General features: G+C 38.7%; 1 protein-coding gene across 1 annotated transcript in view; it reads left to right on the top strand.

The window, feature by feature from the left end:
* PDS5A (PDS5 cohesin associated factor A) overlaps window positions 1-16,460 on the top strand; it is a 136,580-nt gene extending 120,120 nt beyond the window's left edge. The window contains exons 29-33 of the mRNA XM_049631903.1: window positions 3,024-3,086; window positions 3,828-3,973; window positions 5,270-5,378; window positions 10,396-10,748; window positions 16,428-16,460. Of these exons, the coding sequence (XP_049487860.1) occupies window positions 3,024-3,086; window positions 3,828-3,973; window positions 5,270-5,378; window positions 10,396-10,748; window positions 16,428-16,431 (675 nt within the window). The 3' untranslated portion in view covers window positions 16,432-16,460. The remainder of the gene's footprint in view (window positions 1-3,023; window positions 3,087-3,827; window positions 3,974-5,269; window positions 5,379-10,395; window positions 10,749-16,427) is intronic.
* Window positions 16,461-16,773: the final 313 nt, after the last annotated feature.

The following is a 16,773-nucleotide window of genomic DNA, read 5'->3' as shown; positions in this document are numbered from 1 at the left end:
AAAAAACGTTGAAAAAAAAAAATTAAAAAAAAAAAAAAAAAAAAAAAGAGTTGCATGCTCTACCGACTGAGCCAGCCAGGTGCGCCCAGAAGCCTAAGTATTTTTAATTGGAAAAAATACGACATTTAAAAATTTTTTATGCATTTTCAAACCTGAAGATATGCTTCAGAATATTCAGGGTAATACCGTTCCTAAGAGTATTTTACAGAAGAACATACCAGGAAATGGAGCTTCCTACTTTGAATGCCATACTTTGCCAAAAATTTTAAACAGATTTTCTTTAATGATTTAGTATTCAGCATTTACTGTGCCTGGTTTTTGTTAGGAATAATAAAGATTGCAAAGTTGTTGCCCTCTAATTGAATTTACTGGTCTTTATAAAGAGTCATATATAAGGGGTGCCTGGGTGGCTCAGTTGGTTAAGCTCAGATCATGATCTCACAGTTTGTGAGTTCGAACCCCGCATCAAGCTCTCTGCTGTCAGTGCAGGGCCAGCTTCAGATCTTCTGTCCCCCTCTATCTCTGCCTCTCTCTCTCTAAAATAAACATTTAAAGATATAATGAAATAGAATTTCAAAAAATAATCGTATGTGAGCTCTTGAATTTAAATTTACTTTATTATTGACCTAAGGCTATCGTGATAAGAATAGTACCCAGATATAATCTTCATACAATAACTATCCCATGAACAAGGATTAAATTGTTGTGTGGCACCTGGCTGGCTCATTCAGTAGAGCCTTCAACTCTGGCTCTCAGGGGACTCTCTGGATCTCAGGGTTATGGGTTTAAGCCCCATGTTGGGCATGAAGCCTACTTTATAAAAAAAAAAAGAGAGAGAAAGAGAGATGGGGCACCTGGGTGGCTCAGCTGGTTAAGCATCCAAGTCTTGGTTTTGGATCAGGTCATGATTTCGTGATTCATGAGATCAAGCCAACCTTTTTTTTAAATAAAAAACATAAAGGGACTCCTGGGTGGCTCAGTCAGTTGAATATCTGATTTGACTCAGGTCATGATCTCACGGTTGGTGGGGCGGGGTCTGCTTGGGATTCTCTCTCTCTGCTTCTCCCCCTCCCATCCCCACCCCACCCCCATCTCTCTCTCTCTCTCTCAAAATAAATAAACTTAAAATAAAAAATAAAAAGAATTAAATTGCTGTTTGTCACTATACCTAACTTTAGTTGTTTTTGTTTTGATATCTGAAACTTAGTGTTTTTAGCCTTCTTAAAAAGAACTAGTTTTTTCTGGTTTCAGTGAACAGCTTTTCTCATTTCTTTTTTTTTTTTTTTAATTTTTTTTTAATGTTTATTCATTTTTTGATAGAGAGACAGAGTGTGAGCAGGGGAAGGGCAGAGAGAGAGGGAGACACAGAATCAGAAGCAGGCTCCAGGCTGTCAGCACAGAGCTGGATGTGGGGCTCGAACTCACAGACTGCGAGATCATGACCTGAGCTGAAGCCGGACACTCAACCAACTGAGCCACCCAGGCGCCCCTCTCATTTCCTTTTCTAATATGTTGCTTTTAATCTGGTATAAATTCAAACACTAGAAGACTAGGCATATTAAGATAATAAGCCTAGTGAGGCTATAGTATATCTTCGTGAATAAAGTGAATGAACTTTGGTGCCTAGGCTTTGTAACGATTCTTGTAGCTGCATAAAAGCCTTTGTGAGGGGGCAAAAAAAATGAAGGGAGGAAAGAAAAAAAGATAATAACTTTGCCTGGAACACATGCCGAAATTGTGACTTCTTTATAGGCACATTTAAGCCATCTGTTCTTTCCTGTGACACTAGTATGAAGGTAAACTTAGAAAAGAAAAAATAATTTTTAAGTGATATTACTTAACAAATTAATAGACTTCAAGGCACCTGAGTGTCTCAGTCAGTTGAGTGGCAGACTCTTGATTTCAGCTCAAGTCATGATCTCATGGTTTGTGAGATCTAGCTGCACATTGGGTTCTGTGAAGTACACAGAGCCTGCTTCTGATTCTCTCTTCCTCTCTCTCTGCCCCTCTCCAGTTCATGTTCACTTTCTCTCAAAATAAATAAATAAACTTGAAAAAAAATTTTTTTTAAATAATGAACTTCTTGGTCATAGTAAATCATTTTACTTATGTGACATCATTGTGGTTTATTTGTGCGCTGTTCCCAGGATATTTAACAGAAGCATCAAAGGATTCTTAAGTTCTGTGTAGATAAAACTTTCAGGAGTCCATCAGTGTCCACATTAGGTGGACAATTCATTGAATGATATTTTGACAGTATATATATATACCTATGTGATTTGGACAGTCTTATGGTTCTAAGAAACACAATAGTAGTTGTTTGTTTTTTTTTTTTAATTTTTTTTTTAATGTTTTATTTATTTTTGAGACAGAGACAGATCATGAATGGGGGAGGGTCAGAGAGAGAGGGAGACACAGAATCCGAAGCAGGCTCCAGGCTCTGAGCTGTCAGCACAGAGCCCGACGCGGGGCTCGAACTCACGGACCGTGAGATCATGACCTAAGCTGAAGTCAGATGCTTAACCGACTGAGCCACCCAGGCGCCCCAAGAAACACAATAGTTTTAATTCAAGTGGCAGATTTTTTTTTTCCATGAGGATAACTTTCTTGAGATCCAGGGTGGAGTGATTTTAGTGAATATTAAGTGCCTAAAATATGCTCTGTACCATTTTGGATGTTTTGGGATCCCAAAAGAAGTCGATTTTATAATAGAGTAGAGAAAGTAGTTCAGTTAATAAACTGGAGCCTTGTTTGCCCTGGACTGTATGAAAAAAAAAATAGTGTGTTTTATTTAAAATATGATTTAAGTAATTGAATTCTGATATTTCCTAGTTCTTAATGTGCCATTGAGTTAAAGCTAGACTTAATGATGTAGTTCATTTAATATGCTTTATTTGAACAACTGATATATATATGCTAGCCCAAATGTAATTGTTATTGTAAGGCACAATGCCTGAGAAGTCTTATTTGGACAGTAAAAATAGACATATTCACTTTGATTTTTTTTTTTTTTTTTTTGATAGGACTTCTGTAATGACAAGAGTTATATTTCAGAAGAGACCAGAGTGCTTCTGTTAACAGGAAAGGTATTATGTAGTAGATAATTTGGAAATCTTTATTGCATGGGTATATTATTTCTGCTATTCTTAGAAATAACCTTTAAATGTCCCATGGATTTTTATGTTCCTGATTCTTAGGGATCATATTGTGAATTATAGCATCTAAGGCATTTGTACTCTCAGGCTTTCTTCTGCCATAAATGACCCTTTTGAATTACGGCATGTGTTCTCATCAGTACTAGTAGGCTTCAAGTTACTTAGAATCCACAAAGCAGATTTTCTTGAACAGTGTCATAATAAATTTAGATATGTAAGATTGAAAGAAATAATTTTAAAGTATTAATGAGTTAGACAATTAATATTCTATAAAAGTAGCATGACACCTAACATAAAAGAGCAAGAGAAATTTAACTTTTGAGAAAAACAGTGCCTAAACTACTATATACATTTAATTGTTTATTCATAAGATATTTTATTATGTCTTATTTATTATGTACTTCGCATTGTTTCAGGGGCACTTTTCATTTTGATTGAGCAATAAGGAATAATTAATTGCCTAGTTATTTTTAAGTAGAAGTAATGCTTGTGACTTGTATTCAGACAAACCCAATTTTGCAAAATTATCATTTCTAATAAATTTAGTATTTAACTTTCCAAAGTAACAACAATTCCGTGGCTTAGGCTAAACAGTTTCTTTTACATGTGTCTAAATTTATATGAATGCCTTATAGTAAGGTATAAAATAACATGCATATGTGTAACTTTTAGCCAAAACCTGCTGGAGTACTAGGTGCAGTAAACAAGCCTTTATCAGCAACAGGAAGAAAACCATATGTTAGAAGCACCGGAGCTGAGACTGGAAGCAACATTAATGTAAATTCAGAGCTGAACCCTTCAACCGGAAACCGATCAAGGCAAGTTTTTTTCTCCAGTTGTTTGTGTTACTATCACTCACTAATTGGTTCATCTTTTAAAAGATTTTTTTTTTTTTAACGTTTATATATTTTTTGAGAGACAGAGCACGAGTGGGGGTGGGGCAGAGGGAGAGGAAGACACAGAATCCGAAGCAGGCTCCAGGCTTTGATACTTGGTTGATCTTTTAATTTTTACCTAAAGCACTATATCACAAAAATGGACTTTAAGAAACATTTTGGTATAAAATAATGGCACTGAGTTTCAGTATAATTAATGATGGAAATTCAGTGTATTATTACCTTGTGAAACCATATAACATTCTAAGTGTAAAAAAGTTAAATGGAACAAATGTAAGAATTTCTAATATATTATTACTAATGTATATGGAAATGTTTATATAAGAAAACACAGGAAAACTATGAATATATAACCGTTAAATAAATTGAATTTTTATGCTTTTTAATTTTTAATTCAAATTAATATAGCATGGGTTAAGATAACATTGTTATGACATTTCTAAGGACTAAGAATATTCCATGCTTATTTTAACATGTCACATTTTTACCATGTTAGCTACTACATAAGAATTTCCACCAGGCGTTACTCTTAAAAACACTAGAAATTGAAGCTTTTAAAGATTTGATTCTTACTCCTGAAATTTTAAGTATAAACTCAGTTGGTATTGTTTTAAACACATTTTTAGCGGTAGAACCCCAAAATATAAAGTAAATTAACATGGAACATCTGTGGTTTACAGAAATGGTGGGTCTCCAGACACGTCCCCTCTGGCCTGTTCTTCCAGCCTCCTTCCCTTGCAGAACATTAAGAACACAGACCAGAGGGGCACCTGACTGACCCTTGATTTCGGGTTTGTAAGTTTCAGCCCCACAGTGGGTGTAGAGATTACTTAAAAATAAAACCTTAAAAAGAAAAAAAAAAAAAAAAAAGACTGGAAACAACTATACTATACACTCATCTATCACTGTATTTTTGTTTTGTTTTAGGGTTTCCCACACACGAGAGAAAGTCTTAGAATAGTTTTGTTATTTTATTTCTTGATAACTAATCTTTCTTTCGGGTGGTTTTAGGCAGCCATTTGTGTCTTTCATTAGTAAGGTTAAATGGCACCAATAACACCATATAATAGACTAATAGTCTGTAACCACAGAAGATTTGAATTTTGCTAATGTTGCTTCACTTGACTGAGCTTCTGTTTCCTTATTGCTGTAGTGGGAGGGTAAACCTTCTGTCCAAGTGGTGAAATAAAGAAGCTTTGGTTTATTTTTCTTCAACAGGGAACAGAGTTCAGAGGCAGTAGAAACTGGAGTTAGTGAAAATGAAGAGAACCCTGTGAGAATTATTTCTGTCACTCCTGTAAAGAATATTGATCCGGTAAAGAATAAGGTAAATTTTAAAATTTAACAAGTGGATTTCTCCCAGAGATTCTTATTACAGTTTCATGGTAGAGGTTAAGAAACCCACACTGGACAAGTTAATATATACTCCATATTCTACATTTTATATACCACCTCTTGGCTATATTTATTGTGCTTCACTCTCCAGAAAATGAGTCTTCCTATGTCCGCTCATTTCAAGAGTTTATGTGGTCACCCATAACAGTATCCTTCTCCCACACTTCTGCTCTCAAAACTTGAAAGACTAGGAATTGAGAGTTTTTGAGATCTTACTTTCAAGAGTTTGTTGGCTCCTGTGGTGAGTGTGTACATTATTAACAGCTGCATTCTTCATTGTTGACCTTATAATTAGGGCACCTAATTTTCTTAACAGTTGTAGCAGGAGAGAAACATTGGTAGGAAAATCAGACCTGGCTCTGCCAGTCACTAGCTGTGTGTTTACTTAGGCAGATTGCTTGACTTCTCTGGGATTCCATTTAAACTGTAGAATGAAATTGATAACTTACCTCAGTAGGAATGGCATGGAAATACTATTGTTTCTTTTCCCACAGAATCATATTCTTGACACATTTACTTTTTATTGCCCACCATACACACATCACACACACACACACAGTATTCTTCAAATGTTTTAGGAATCCCTCTCAGGTACATAAAATACAGGGCTGTACAGTTATTCCACAATAACTGAACTATCCAACTCAAGCTGAATAGATGAGGATACATTTTTAGATCAGTCACTATTCAGCCTCTTCTATTTATTATCAGAACTTCAGTATTTCAGTAGATTCAGATAACAGGGAGCCTCTCACTGTCAGAACTCTTGGAATTCAGAAGCCAACAGACTTAAGTATTGTGGGGTTCTTGTTAGAATTAAACAGTCTTGAGACTTACATGCAAAAGTGCATATTGCCACAGACATCCATTTAAACATACTTACCATGTGCATTAAGAGGTGGTATAGGAATAAATATTTATTTTTAAGTTTATTTATTTTTGAGAGAAGGAGAGAGGGCACAAGTGGGGAAGGGGCAGAGAGAGAGAGGGAGACAGAATCTGAAGCAGGCTCTGAGATGCCAGCGCAGAACCCGACACAGAGCTCAAACTCACGAACTGTGAAATCATGACCTGAGCTGAAGTTGAATACTTAAGCAATGAATCACCCAGGCGCCCCAACATCCAATTCTGTGTAAGATACAAATTGATGTTATATGTCAATTATACTTTATAATGGAAAAAGATAGGGTTGCCTGGGTGGCTCAGTTGGTTAAACGTCCAACTTCTGCTCAGGTCATGATCTCATGGTTCACGGGTTCAAGCTCGTGTCAAGCTCTCTCTTGTCACCACAGAGCCCGCTTCAGATCCTCTGCCCCTCTCCCACTTGCATGAGCATGTGTGCTCTCAAAAATAAATGAACATTTAGGGGCGCTTGGGTGGCCTATCAGTTAAGCATCCAACTCTTGATTTCAGCTCAGTTCATGATCTCACAGTTCATGAGTTCAAGCCCCACATCAAGGCTCCACACTGGCAGTGCAGACCCTGCTTGGGATTGTCTCTCTCCCTTTCTCTGCCCCTTCTCTCTCTCTCTCTCTCTCTCTCTCATTCTCTCTCTCAAAATAAATCTTAAAAAAAATTTTTAATAAACATTTTTTAAAAATAGAAACAGTAAACAACATTTAAATTCTAATTTTTGAGAAGCCAAAATGTTACTTTCTAATTAATCTCTGATGCTATATTGTTCCAAACCCTTATTTTAACTTTTTCACACTTCCAAAGAATGTTTTAACAAACTTGCTGTCACCTTGAACACACAGGGCTTGTATTTTGACAAAACTTAATCACCTACCAGTCAGATCTCCCATAAACTGATGTTATTTCTTTCCAGGGGGTCTGAGTCAAAAGTCTTGTAGTCTCAAAAAACTATCTTGTTGGTATACTAAAAGAAGATAAAGATCTAAGAGAGTGTTTCTTGCTAACCCAATTTTTCAAAGAAATTAATGCATAAACCAATTTATTATGTATATAAAAATTATCCAGCAAACTATGCATGTCAACAAATCAGGACATTTTCTCCTGTTATTTACTCTGAGAGGCAAATCAAATTATAATATGAAAGATGAGTAAGGGAGGTAGTTAAAAGAAGCAAGACTCATCCCGTGGATTCAGGCAGGCGATGCTGCCGGTATTCCTCTTTAGGAGTCTTCATTTTCTGTATACCTATGGCTGACCAATGGATTTCCTCTTTCATTTGCCTTTTATATGAGTTCTTTAGACATATGCACATAATGTTCATAAATATGTAAATACAGTCATGTAGAGAGTCATGTAGTTATGAGAGAGGGTACAGGATGGCAGAGAGAGGGGGAGCTAGAGAATCCCAAGCAGGCTGTGCACCAGCAGCACAGAGCCCAGTGTGGCATTCAGACTCACAGACCGTGATATCATGACCTGAGCCAAAATCAAGAACCAGTCGCTTAACCAAATGACCCACCAGGTGCCCCAAGTCGCGTACATGATTTTTAATGCAATATTTGTTTCCTTTTAAAAAGCCTAATCTTTGTTAATTTTTTTCTTATCATTTTCATGTGTGTGTATATACATTAAATCTTTCCCCTTTTTTTGCCACTACAGTGTTGCCTTAAATAGTAAATGTGCATTAAACATATACTGATAGTTTTATTTCTGTGGGCTTAATTCCTAGCAGTGGGATTGCTGAGTCAAAGAGTAAAGTGTATTATAGATTAGATATTTCCATATTGCTTCCTTGAAAAAGTGGAACACTTGACATTGCTACCCAGCAGGGTGTTGACCCAACTCAACTTCTCATGCTGTAGTAGTTTTAACCTTCTTGTTAGTATTCTTGCTCCCTTCCAGTCCAGTCACCATACAGCAGCCAATTCGATCTTTTTAAAATATAATTTGAATTATGTTTGTCCTGTCTTGAAAGTCCTTCAGTGACTTTCATTAGCACTTAGAATGAAATCAAATTTCTTAACCTGTCCTGTAAGGCATTCATGATCTGGTCCATGCTTGCTTCTCCTACCTTGTCCCGTACCACTCTCCCATCACTCCTTATGGTCCAAGTTCCTTATATCTTCCAGGCTCTTTCCCTCTTTTCTCTGTGTACAATCCTTCACTTTTCACTTGATGAATGTCCTGCTTTGATACTGTTTTAAAAATATTCCTGGGGTGGGGTGCTTGGGTGGCCCAGTTGGTTAAGTGTCTGACTTTGTCTCAGGTTGTGATCTCATGGTTTGTGTGTTTGAGCCCTGCATCAAGCCCTCTGCTCTCAGCACAGATCTTGCTTCAAATCCTCTGCCCCTCTCTCTCTGCCTCTCCCTCACTCCCACTCTCTCTCTCTTTCAAAAATAAAAAATAAAATACATTTTAAAATGGGATTTTATTACTTTAACATTTTAGAGGATTTAATCTATTTGGTAAACAAAAAAAAATTTTTTTCAGAAAAAAGTAGGTTAATGATTGCAGCAAAAATGACAAAAATTAGAATGTGTAAGTGGAGTGAGAAATTGAAGAACTTCATGGCACAGAACTACAGAAATTTAATGCATCATAAAGAAAATAGCATATTCGGGGCGCCTGGGTGGCTCAGTCAGTTGAGCGTCCGGCTTCGGCTCAGGTCATGATCTCACGGTCCGTGAGTTCGAGCCCCACGTCGGGCTCTGTGCTGACAGCTCAGAGCCTGGAGCCTGCTTCAGATTCTGTGTCCCCCTCTCTGTCTGCCCCTCCCCCACTCATGCTCTGTCTCTCTCTGTCTCAGAAATAAATAAACATTAAAAAAAAATTAAAAAAAGAGAAAATAACATATTCAATTATGAAAACATGCTATCCTTTTTAAAAAGTGATAAATTTAGAATATACCATTGATTGGGGTACCTGGGTGGCTCAGTCAGTTAAATGGCCAACAGGGCTCAGGTCATGACTAGCAGTTTTTGAGTTCAGGCCCTGCCTTGGGCTCTCTACTCTCCATGCAGAGCCCACTTTGAATCCTCCGTCTTCCTCTTTCTGTGCCCCTTCCTCCACTCATATTCTCTCTGTCTCTCTCTCTGTCTCCCTCTCTCCCTCCCCCTCTCCCCCTCTCTCTCTCCCTCTCCCTCTCCCTCTCAAAAATAACATTAAAAGGGGGAGGGGCGCCTGAGTGGCTCAGTCAGCTCAAGTCTCAGGGTTCATGGGTTGGAGCCCCACATCCAGCTCCATGCTGAGAGCATGGAGCCAGCTTGGGATTCTCTTTCTCCCCCTCTCTCCCCCTCTCCCCCACTCAAATAAATAAACAAACTTAAAAAAAAAAAAAAAACATACCATTGGTTAAAAAGACCTTTTTGGGGCGCCTGGTGGCTTAGTTAAGTATCCAACTTCAGCTCAGGTCATGATCTCCTGGTCCGTGAGTTCGGACCCTGCATTGGGCTATATGCTGACAGCTCAGAGCCTGGACCCTGCTTCAGGTTCTGTGTCTCACACTCTCTCTACCCCTACCCGACTCATGCTTGCACGTGCGTGCGTGCGCTCTCTCTCTCTCTCTCTAATAAATGTTAAAAAGGAAAAAATTTTTTAAGAAGACCTTTTCCTTTAGAATGAGGGTGATAGCAAAACCAAGTAGATTTTCTCCGCTTTATATATACCATCTGTGCATATTATTTAATAAGCATTTATTGTGTACAGTACATGTGCCAAGTACCATGGTGGGCACTGCTCTCAGGCCCTGCCCTCAAGGAGTTTACATTCCTCAAGGGATATAAGCAATGGATTAGAAGCCTTGGAATTAAGAGTGGCTCAGTTGATGAAGTGTCCAACTCTTGATCTCAGCTCAGGTCTTGATCTCAGGGTGGTGAGTTTGGACCCCACATTGGGCTTCACACTGGGTATGGAACTTAAAAAAAAAAGCCATGGAATTCCAGCTCCTTTTGAATATTTTCAAAATACTTCTTTCTAGTATAGATCATTGATATTTAAGGAACTTGTGTTTATAGAATTGTTTTGTGCTTTTTTAGGAAATTAATTCTGATCAGACTACCCAGGGCAACATCAGCAGTGACCGAGGAAAGAAAAGAACAGTAACCGCAGCTGGTGCAGAGAATATTCAACAAAAAACAGATGAGAAAGTAGATGAATCAGGACCACCTGCCCCTTCAAAACCCAGGAGAGGACGTCGACCGAAGTCTGAATCTCAGGGCAATGCAACCAAAAATGATGATATAAATAAACCTCTTGGCAAAGGAAGAAAGAGAGCTGCAGTCAGTCAGGAAAGCCCTGGGGGTCTGGAAGCAGGTAATGCCAAAGCACCCAAACTGCAAGACATAGCCAAAAAGGCAACACCAGCAGAGAGACAAATTGACTTACAAAGGTAATGTACACCATTCTTTCTGAACTTTGAGTTTAGACATTTTATTTTATTCTTAGTATGTGCCAATCACCCCCAAACACCTAGGCACTTGGGAATGAAAACTGCCCTTGGTTTTCCTGAGTAGGTTATAATGGCATTTGCTTTTACCTCATAACCTCCAGGATACCAATTTGAAGAGAGATCTCCTTTTTCCTTTTGGTTAATTTTTTAAAATTATTTTTGGGGCGCCTGGGTGGCTCGGTCTGTTGGGCGACCGACTTCGGCTCAGGTCATGATCTCACGGTCTGTGAGTTCAAGCCCCGCGTTGGGCTCTGTGCTGACAGCTCGGAGCCTGGAGCCTGTTTCAGATTCTGTGTCTCCCTCTCTCTCTGCCCCTCTCCTGCTGGCGCTCTGTCTCAAAAATAAACGTTAAAAAAAAAATTATTTTTATCTTTTTTTTTTTTTTAATGTTTATTTTATTTTTGAGAGAGAGAGCATGTGCGTAGGGGGGCGGAAGGGGGGGTGGGAGACAGAAGATCCAAAGCAGGCTGCACACTGACAGCAGAGAGCTCAATGTGGCGCTCGAACCTACGAACCGTGAGATCATGACCTGAGCCGAAGTTGATGCTTTGTTGTTTTTTTTTTTTTATAAGTTTATTTATTTTGAGAGAGACAGAAACAGTGTGAGTGGGGGAGGGGTGGAGAGAGAGACAGAGACTCTCAAGCAGGCTCTGTGCTGCTAGCACAGAGCCCGAGGCTGGGCTTGAACCCACAAAACCATGAGATCGTGGCCTGGACCGAAACCAAGAGTCAGACACACCAGCGCTTTTTTTTTTTTTTTTTTTTAATGTTTATTTATTTTGAGAGAGAGAGTATGTGGGCAGGGGTGGGAGGACTGGCAGAGAGAGAGGGAAAGAGAGAGAATCCCAAGTAGGCTCCATACCCAGCCAGATGCAGGGCTCAGTGTTATCACCGAGAGGTCATGACCTGAGCCAAAATCAAGAATTGGATGCTTAACCGACTAAGCCAACCAGGTACACCTCCTTTGATTAATTTTTAATTAGGATATCATGTTTTAATATTTCTTGTTAGCAAGGACAATATTAAGTTTTGCTTGGTATCCTTCACATAACTACATGGGCTTTACTTAATGTAAGGGGCTGCGTTTTGGGTAAAAAAGTCTCAGAATGGAGAAGACAGAAGTCATGACACACAAACAGGTATATCCTGCTCTTTAATTCCTCTTGTTACAATTAATTTTAATATAAGTCAACAACTTACCTTTTCCTTCACTTTCCACTGAAACAACCTCACTCTCACTGAAACCGTTGTTCATCTTTGCTCATTCTTGGGCTGGGACTTCAGCTTTTCTCCCCTGTAATGGTGGTGTTTCAGCTGGAGTTCCAAAAGTTGGCTCCTTTCATATTTGGTGTCCTGTTAGAACTTAGCCCTACCCCCCTTCTTTTTTCCTTGTATACTGGTACCTAACTCAGCTCCCCTTGAATTAGACTGTAAGCTTCTTAATTCCTTCTAGGAAAGAAACAGTTTTGATCATCTCAGGATACCCTACCATCCTGCTTCAGTATTTTCATAAAGTACCGTATTGCCTGCAGCATGTGTGTTTACAAGTACATTTTTTAAGTTACCATTCATGAAATTTGAAGTTTGGAGCTGTTAAATTTTCCTATATTTTATCTGCCTCTAGATAGCATCTCATAGTAGCAGATCCAGGCCCAAACCTGATCTAAGTAATGAGTGTTTCTCCTCCTTTTTAGTTTTATGGACTAATAAATACAGTAATGAAAGATACTGGGGGCAAATTTAGCATTTTTCTCCTCAGATCTGCACCTTTGACCTAGAACATGTTTATAACCTCAGCCTCCTCTTTGTCATCAGTAAGACAGTATAATAATATGTTCTTCAAAGGACTGTCCTAAGAATTAAATAGATTAATAAGCATAAAGTACTTAGCAAAGTGCCTTTCATAGTGAGTAAATGCTCAGTAATTGTTGTAACCATTTTTAATTATTTAATTGTAGTTTCTCTGTCCCTTACTATACTTTTCAATCATACAAAAGTTGAACAGTTTCCCTCAAGATTGCCAAGAGTTTTCTGAAGGGTTTCTGAAATTCTGTTCTAGCTGTTCCATTACACTGTGATGTGATCATCACATCATTACATTACATCCATTACACTGTGTGTGATCACACACAGGCCACTTGAGCCACCTGACTTACCTGTCATTAACTATCCTTTTGCCTTCTAACCAAAACATCCAGGTACATATTTAGTCCCTGAAAACACTGTCAGTAGCATCCAGACCTTGTCTCTGATTAGGGCATTATAAAACCCATTGCTACACGTTTGCTGCACCATGTGTGCCCCAACATCATTAAACAAACCAACAAAAATGGCTTATTTGCCAGAGACTGGTCTTGATTAAAAAATAGTATTGAGCCTTATTCAAAAACTAAAAATGTCTTGAGTGATAAAGCACCTTAGAAGTCTCAAGTATGCTGGTTAGTAGGTCACAGGGGGCATGTGTTAGCCAAAACACAGAGTTCTGTGATGATTCTGTATTCTCAGTGAAGTTAGATGGTTAAATTAGATGTTCATGATAACGCTGTACTGTTAATTCAGTACTTTAGATCAAGTATTTTGCACACATATTTCAGAAGCTTCTGATTGAACTGTTCACACTAAGCAAAATATCGAAGTGCATTCTGAAACATTCTCCCAAGCTTCCTTTTATCTTTTCCTAAACCTAATACACAACTCTGTCCTTATATTCTGGCGTTATGACTTAAGCTTGGAATCCTGATGTACTCTTCAGTGAAACCGAACTTACTCCAGAAACTAAAGTGCTCATGATGCCCTCTTGCACAGAATTGAATCCCTTATAGGCCCATCAGTATTGCTCCTGATACTTCTCATTTGTTCTTTTAACAAATACTTAATAAAAGTGATAAGCATCATGCTGGGTGTTGGCAATACAAATGTATCCAATATGGATAGGTTCTTGCCCTCAAAGAGTTGATTTCCTTAGCTTGTCAACTCCAGAAGAGAACAGAAAACTTTCACATTCGGTCTGTTGACTGACACAGTAAAAAGTATAAGAGTTTTTTTTTTGTTTTTTTTTTTTTGTTTTTTTTTTTTTTAGTTTACTACATAAAACAATGAAATTCCAACACGTGCTACAATGTGGGTGAACCTTGAGGACATTATGCTAAGTGAAATAAGCCAGACCCCAAAGGACAAATACTGTACGATTCCATTTATATGAGGTATCTAGAACCATCACATCCATAGAGACAAAAAGAGTGGTGGTTGCCAGGGAGGAGGAAGAGGGAGTAAGTAGGCATTAGTGTTCAGTGTACAGAGTTTCATTTGGGGAAGATGAAAACATTCTAGAAATGAAAGGCTGTGATCGTACAGCAGTGTGAATATACTTAATGCCATTGAACTGTGTACCTAAAGATGGTTAAAATGGCAAGTGTTAGGTCATAAAAATTTTACAATAAAAAAATTGCTATATAGGAATAATGATAGCTAACACTAATATAGTACTGATTATGAGCCAGGCTCATTTCTAAGCTCTTTATTAACCTTTTAAATCTTTAGAACACCTCTATGTGGTAAGTACTATCTTCATTCCTAGGTTACAAGGAGAGGAAACCCGGGCATAGAGGCTCCATGTAGCTTTTGGTGTCTTTGTTTATATAAATAATGGAGCCAGGATTAAAACCCAGTGTCACTCCAGAGTTTGTAACTACCATGCTGTATTGTACTTCTAAGGTAAAATTAAGTCTTAGTTCTAAGGCATTACGTATACATACAAAACTTGTATAACAGAGTGCTTTAAAATACTTGTATATTGGAGCACCTGGGAGGCTGAGTCGTCAGTTAAGTGTCTGACTCTTGATTTCAGCTCGGGTCATGATCCCAGGGTCATGGGATGGAGCCCCACATCAGGGCTCAGGGGCTCAGGGTGGGATTCTCTCTCTCTCTCTCTCTCTCTCTCTCCCTCTCCCTCTCCCTCTCCCTCTCCCCCCCTCCCTCCCCCCCCCACCCCCCCCAAAATAAAAATAATTTTTTATTATTTAAAAAAAATTTTTTTTTCAACGTTTTTTATTTATTTTGGGGACAGAGAGAGACAGAGCATGAATGGGGGAGGGGCAGAGAGAGAGGGAGACACAGAATCGGAAACAGGCTCCAGGCTCCGAGCCATCAGCCCAGAGCCTGACGCGGGGCTCGAACTCACGGACCGCGAGATCGTGACCTGGCTGAAGTCGGACGCTTAACCGACTGCGCCACCCAGGCGCCCCAATAATTTTTAAAAAAATGTAAAAATCTGTGAGAGCAGGGGCTCCTGGATGGCTCAGTTGGTTAAGCATCCAACTCTTGATCTCAGCTCAAGTCTTGAGTTGTGGGTTCAAGCCCCATGTTGGACTCCACACTGGGTATAGAGCCTTACTTAGACTTTTTTTTATCTGTGAGAGCAGCCAGGAAGATACTGAAGACTCAGAGCTAGTACACGGAAGCTTCCTGAAGGTGCAGCAGGCAGCTTGTAGAGGATTCTTTGATATCACATTATTAAGTTTGTATATTATAACAAATTAATCTCTAAGAATCAATCACTTGTTTAAGCGTTACCTTTATAAAACATATATTTAGTGGAATATAAGTAAACAACTCACTTATCTTTCTGTCCCAAGTTTGGAATCATTGAGAAGGAGAAATAGTCTTAATCCTAATATGGCTGATTACAACATGGAAATCACAGGCCAGGTGGCTACTAATGTCTTGCCTCTAAATTGAACAACCACAAACCAACCAGAATGGCTCTTTTTGGAGGCAAAAAACGAATCTAGGAGAGGACAAGCCCAGCACGCTGAGCTCCTCCCACCTCACCACCCCTCACCTATTAGATGGGTTCTTCCTCTGAAGGAGGAGTTAGGTGAGAGGAGAAGCTCTTGCTTCCAGATATCAGAATGTCTCTCCTTATTAGGGCAATAGGAGTGGTGGGGATTCAACTCCTCTAATCTCTTAACAGAATTAAGCTAAATCTTTCTCCTTGTTTTTAGTATACTAAAATGTAAGTTCACCCAGTTCAAAAGTCAGAACTTCGCTGCTTATAAATTCATTTTGCCATAGTGTCCAGTAACTTTTCTTCTGTAAAACCATTTTGAAATAATACTAATAACAAATTAGTTATTTCACTTTTTTTTAATGTTTATTTTAAAGAGCGAGCCAGTGCGAGCACAAGCAGGGGAGGGGCAGAGAGAGGGGAAGAGACAAAGAACCCCAAGCAGGCTCTGCACTGTCAGCACAGAGCCTAGCCCGGGGCTGGAACTCACAAACCACGAGGTGGTGACCTGAACTAAAGTCGGACGCTTAACCGACTGAGCCACCCAGGTGCCCCATGCAGTTATTTCAAATAAATAGCTCTTATTGTTTTATTATTGTAAGCAAATCCGCCACTGAGTAGCAGCACCTAATGACTAAAAATGAAAATTTTTTCATTGGTATTTTGTGTTTATATAGTTTATAGAAAGGTTTCTTAAAACAAGCCTCAAGTGAAACATGGAAAAAAAATTGAGATTTTTAGATAATAACTATAGAAATGAAATAATTCTGGTTTGGCTTATTTTCCTGTTTACATCTTTTCTAACTTTGCTTTCTTCTACTCCCATCCCCAAGGTAAAAAGAAAACTCACTTGCAAAGGGAGAAAATGAAGGCCAAACAGAAGCAGACTCCAGCTTCTGCAAAAACTTGGATTCAAAATGTCCCTGAACAGAAAATGAAGTTAACTTCAGAACACACTTTCTGCCTTGAAAACTGAAACTATTACTTCCTTTTCACATGACCACAAGTCCTTTGATGGAAATGTACAGCAGAAACTCTTGAGAGAGAGGCTAAAAGCAACTCTATCCTACCCTCCCCTCAGACTTTTCTTAGGAGAAGTCAATAATTAAGCAAATTGCTTAACACTTGGTTCCAGTTCCTGCATATCTGGAGTTTAAAGGCATAATACACCATTAATTT

This window comes from Panthera uncia, chromosome B1, assembly GCF_023721935.1.
Source record: "Panthera uncia isolate 11264 chromosome B1, Puncia_PCG_1.0, whole genome shotgun sequence".
Classification (NCBI taxonomy): Eukaryota; Metazoa; Chordata; class Mammalia; order Carnivora; family Felidae; genus Panthera; species Panthera uncia.
The sequence above is the reverse complement of the archived record's forward strand: the minus strand, read 5'-3'. Positions and strand labels throughout refer to the sequence as shown.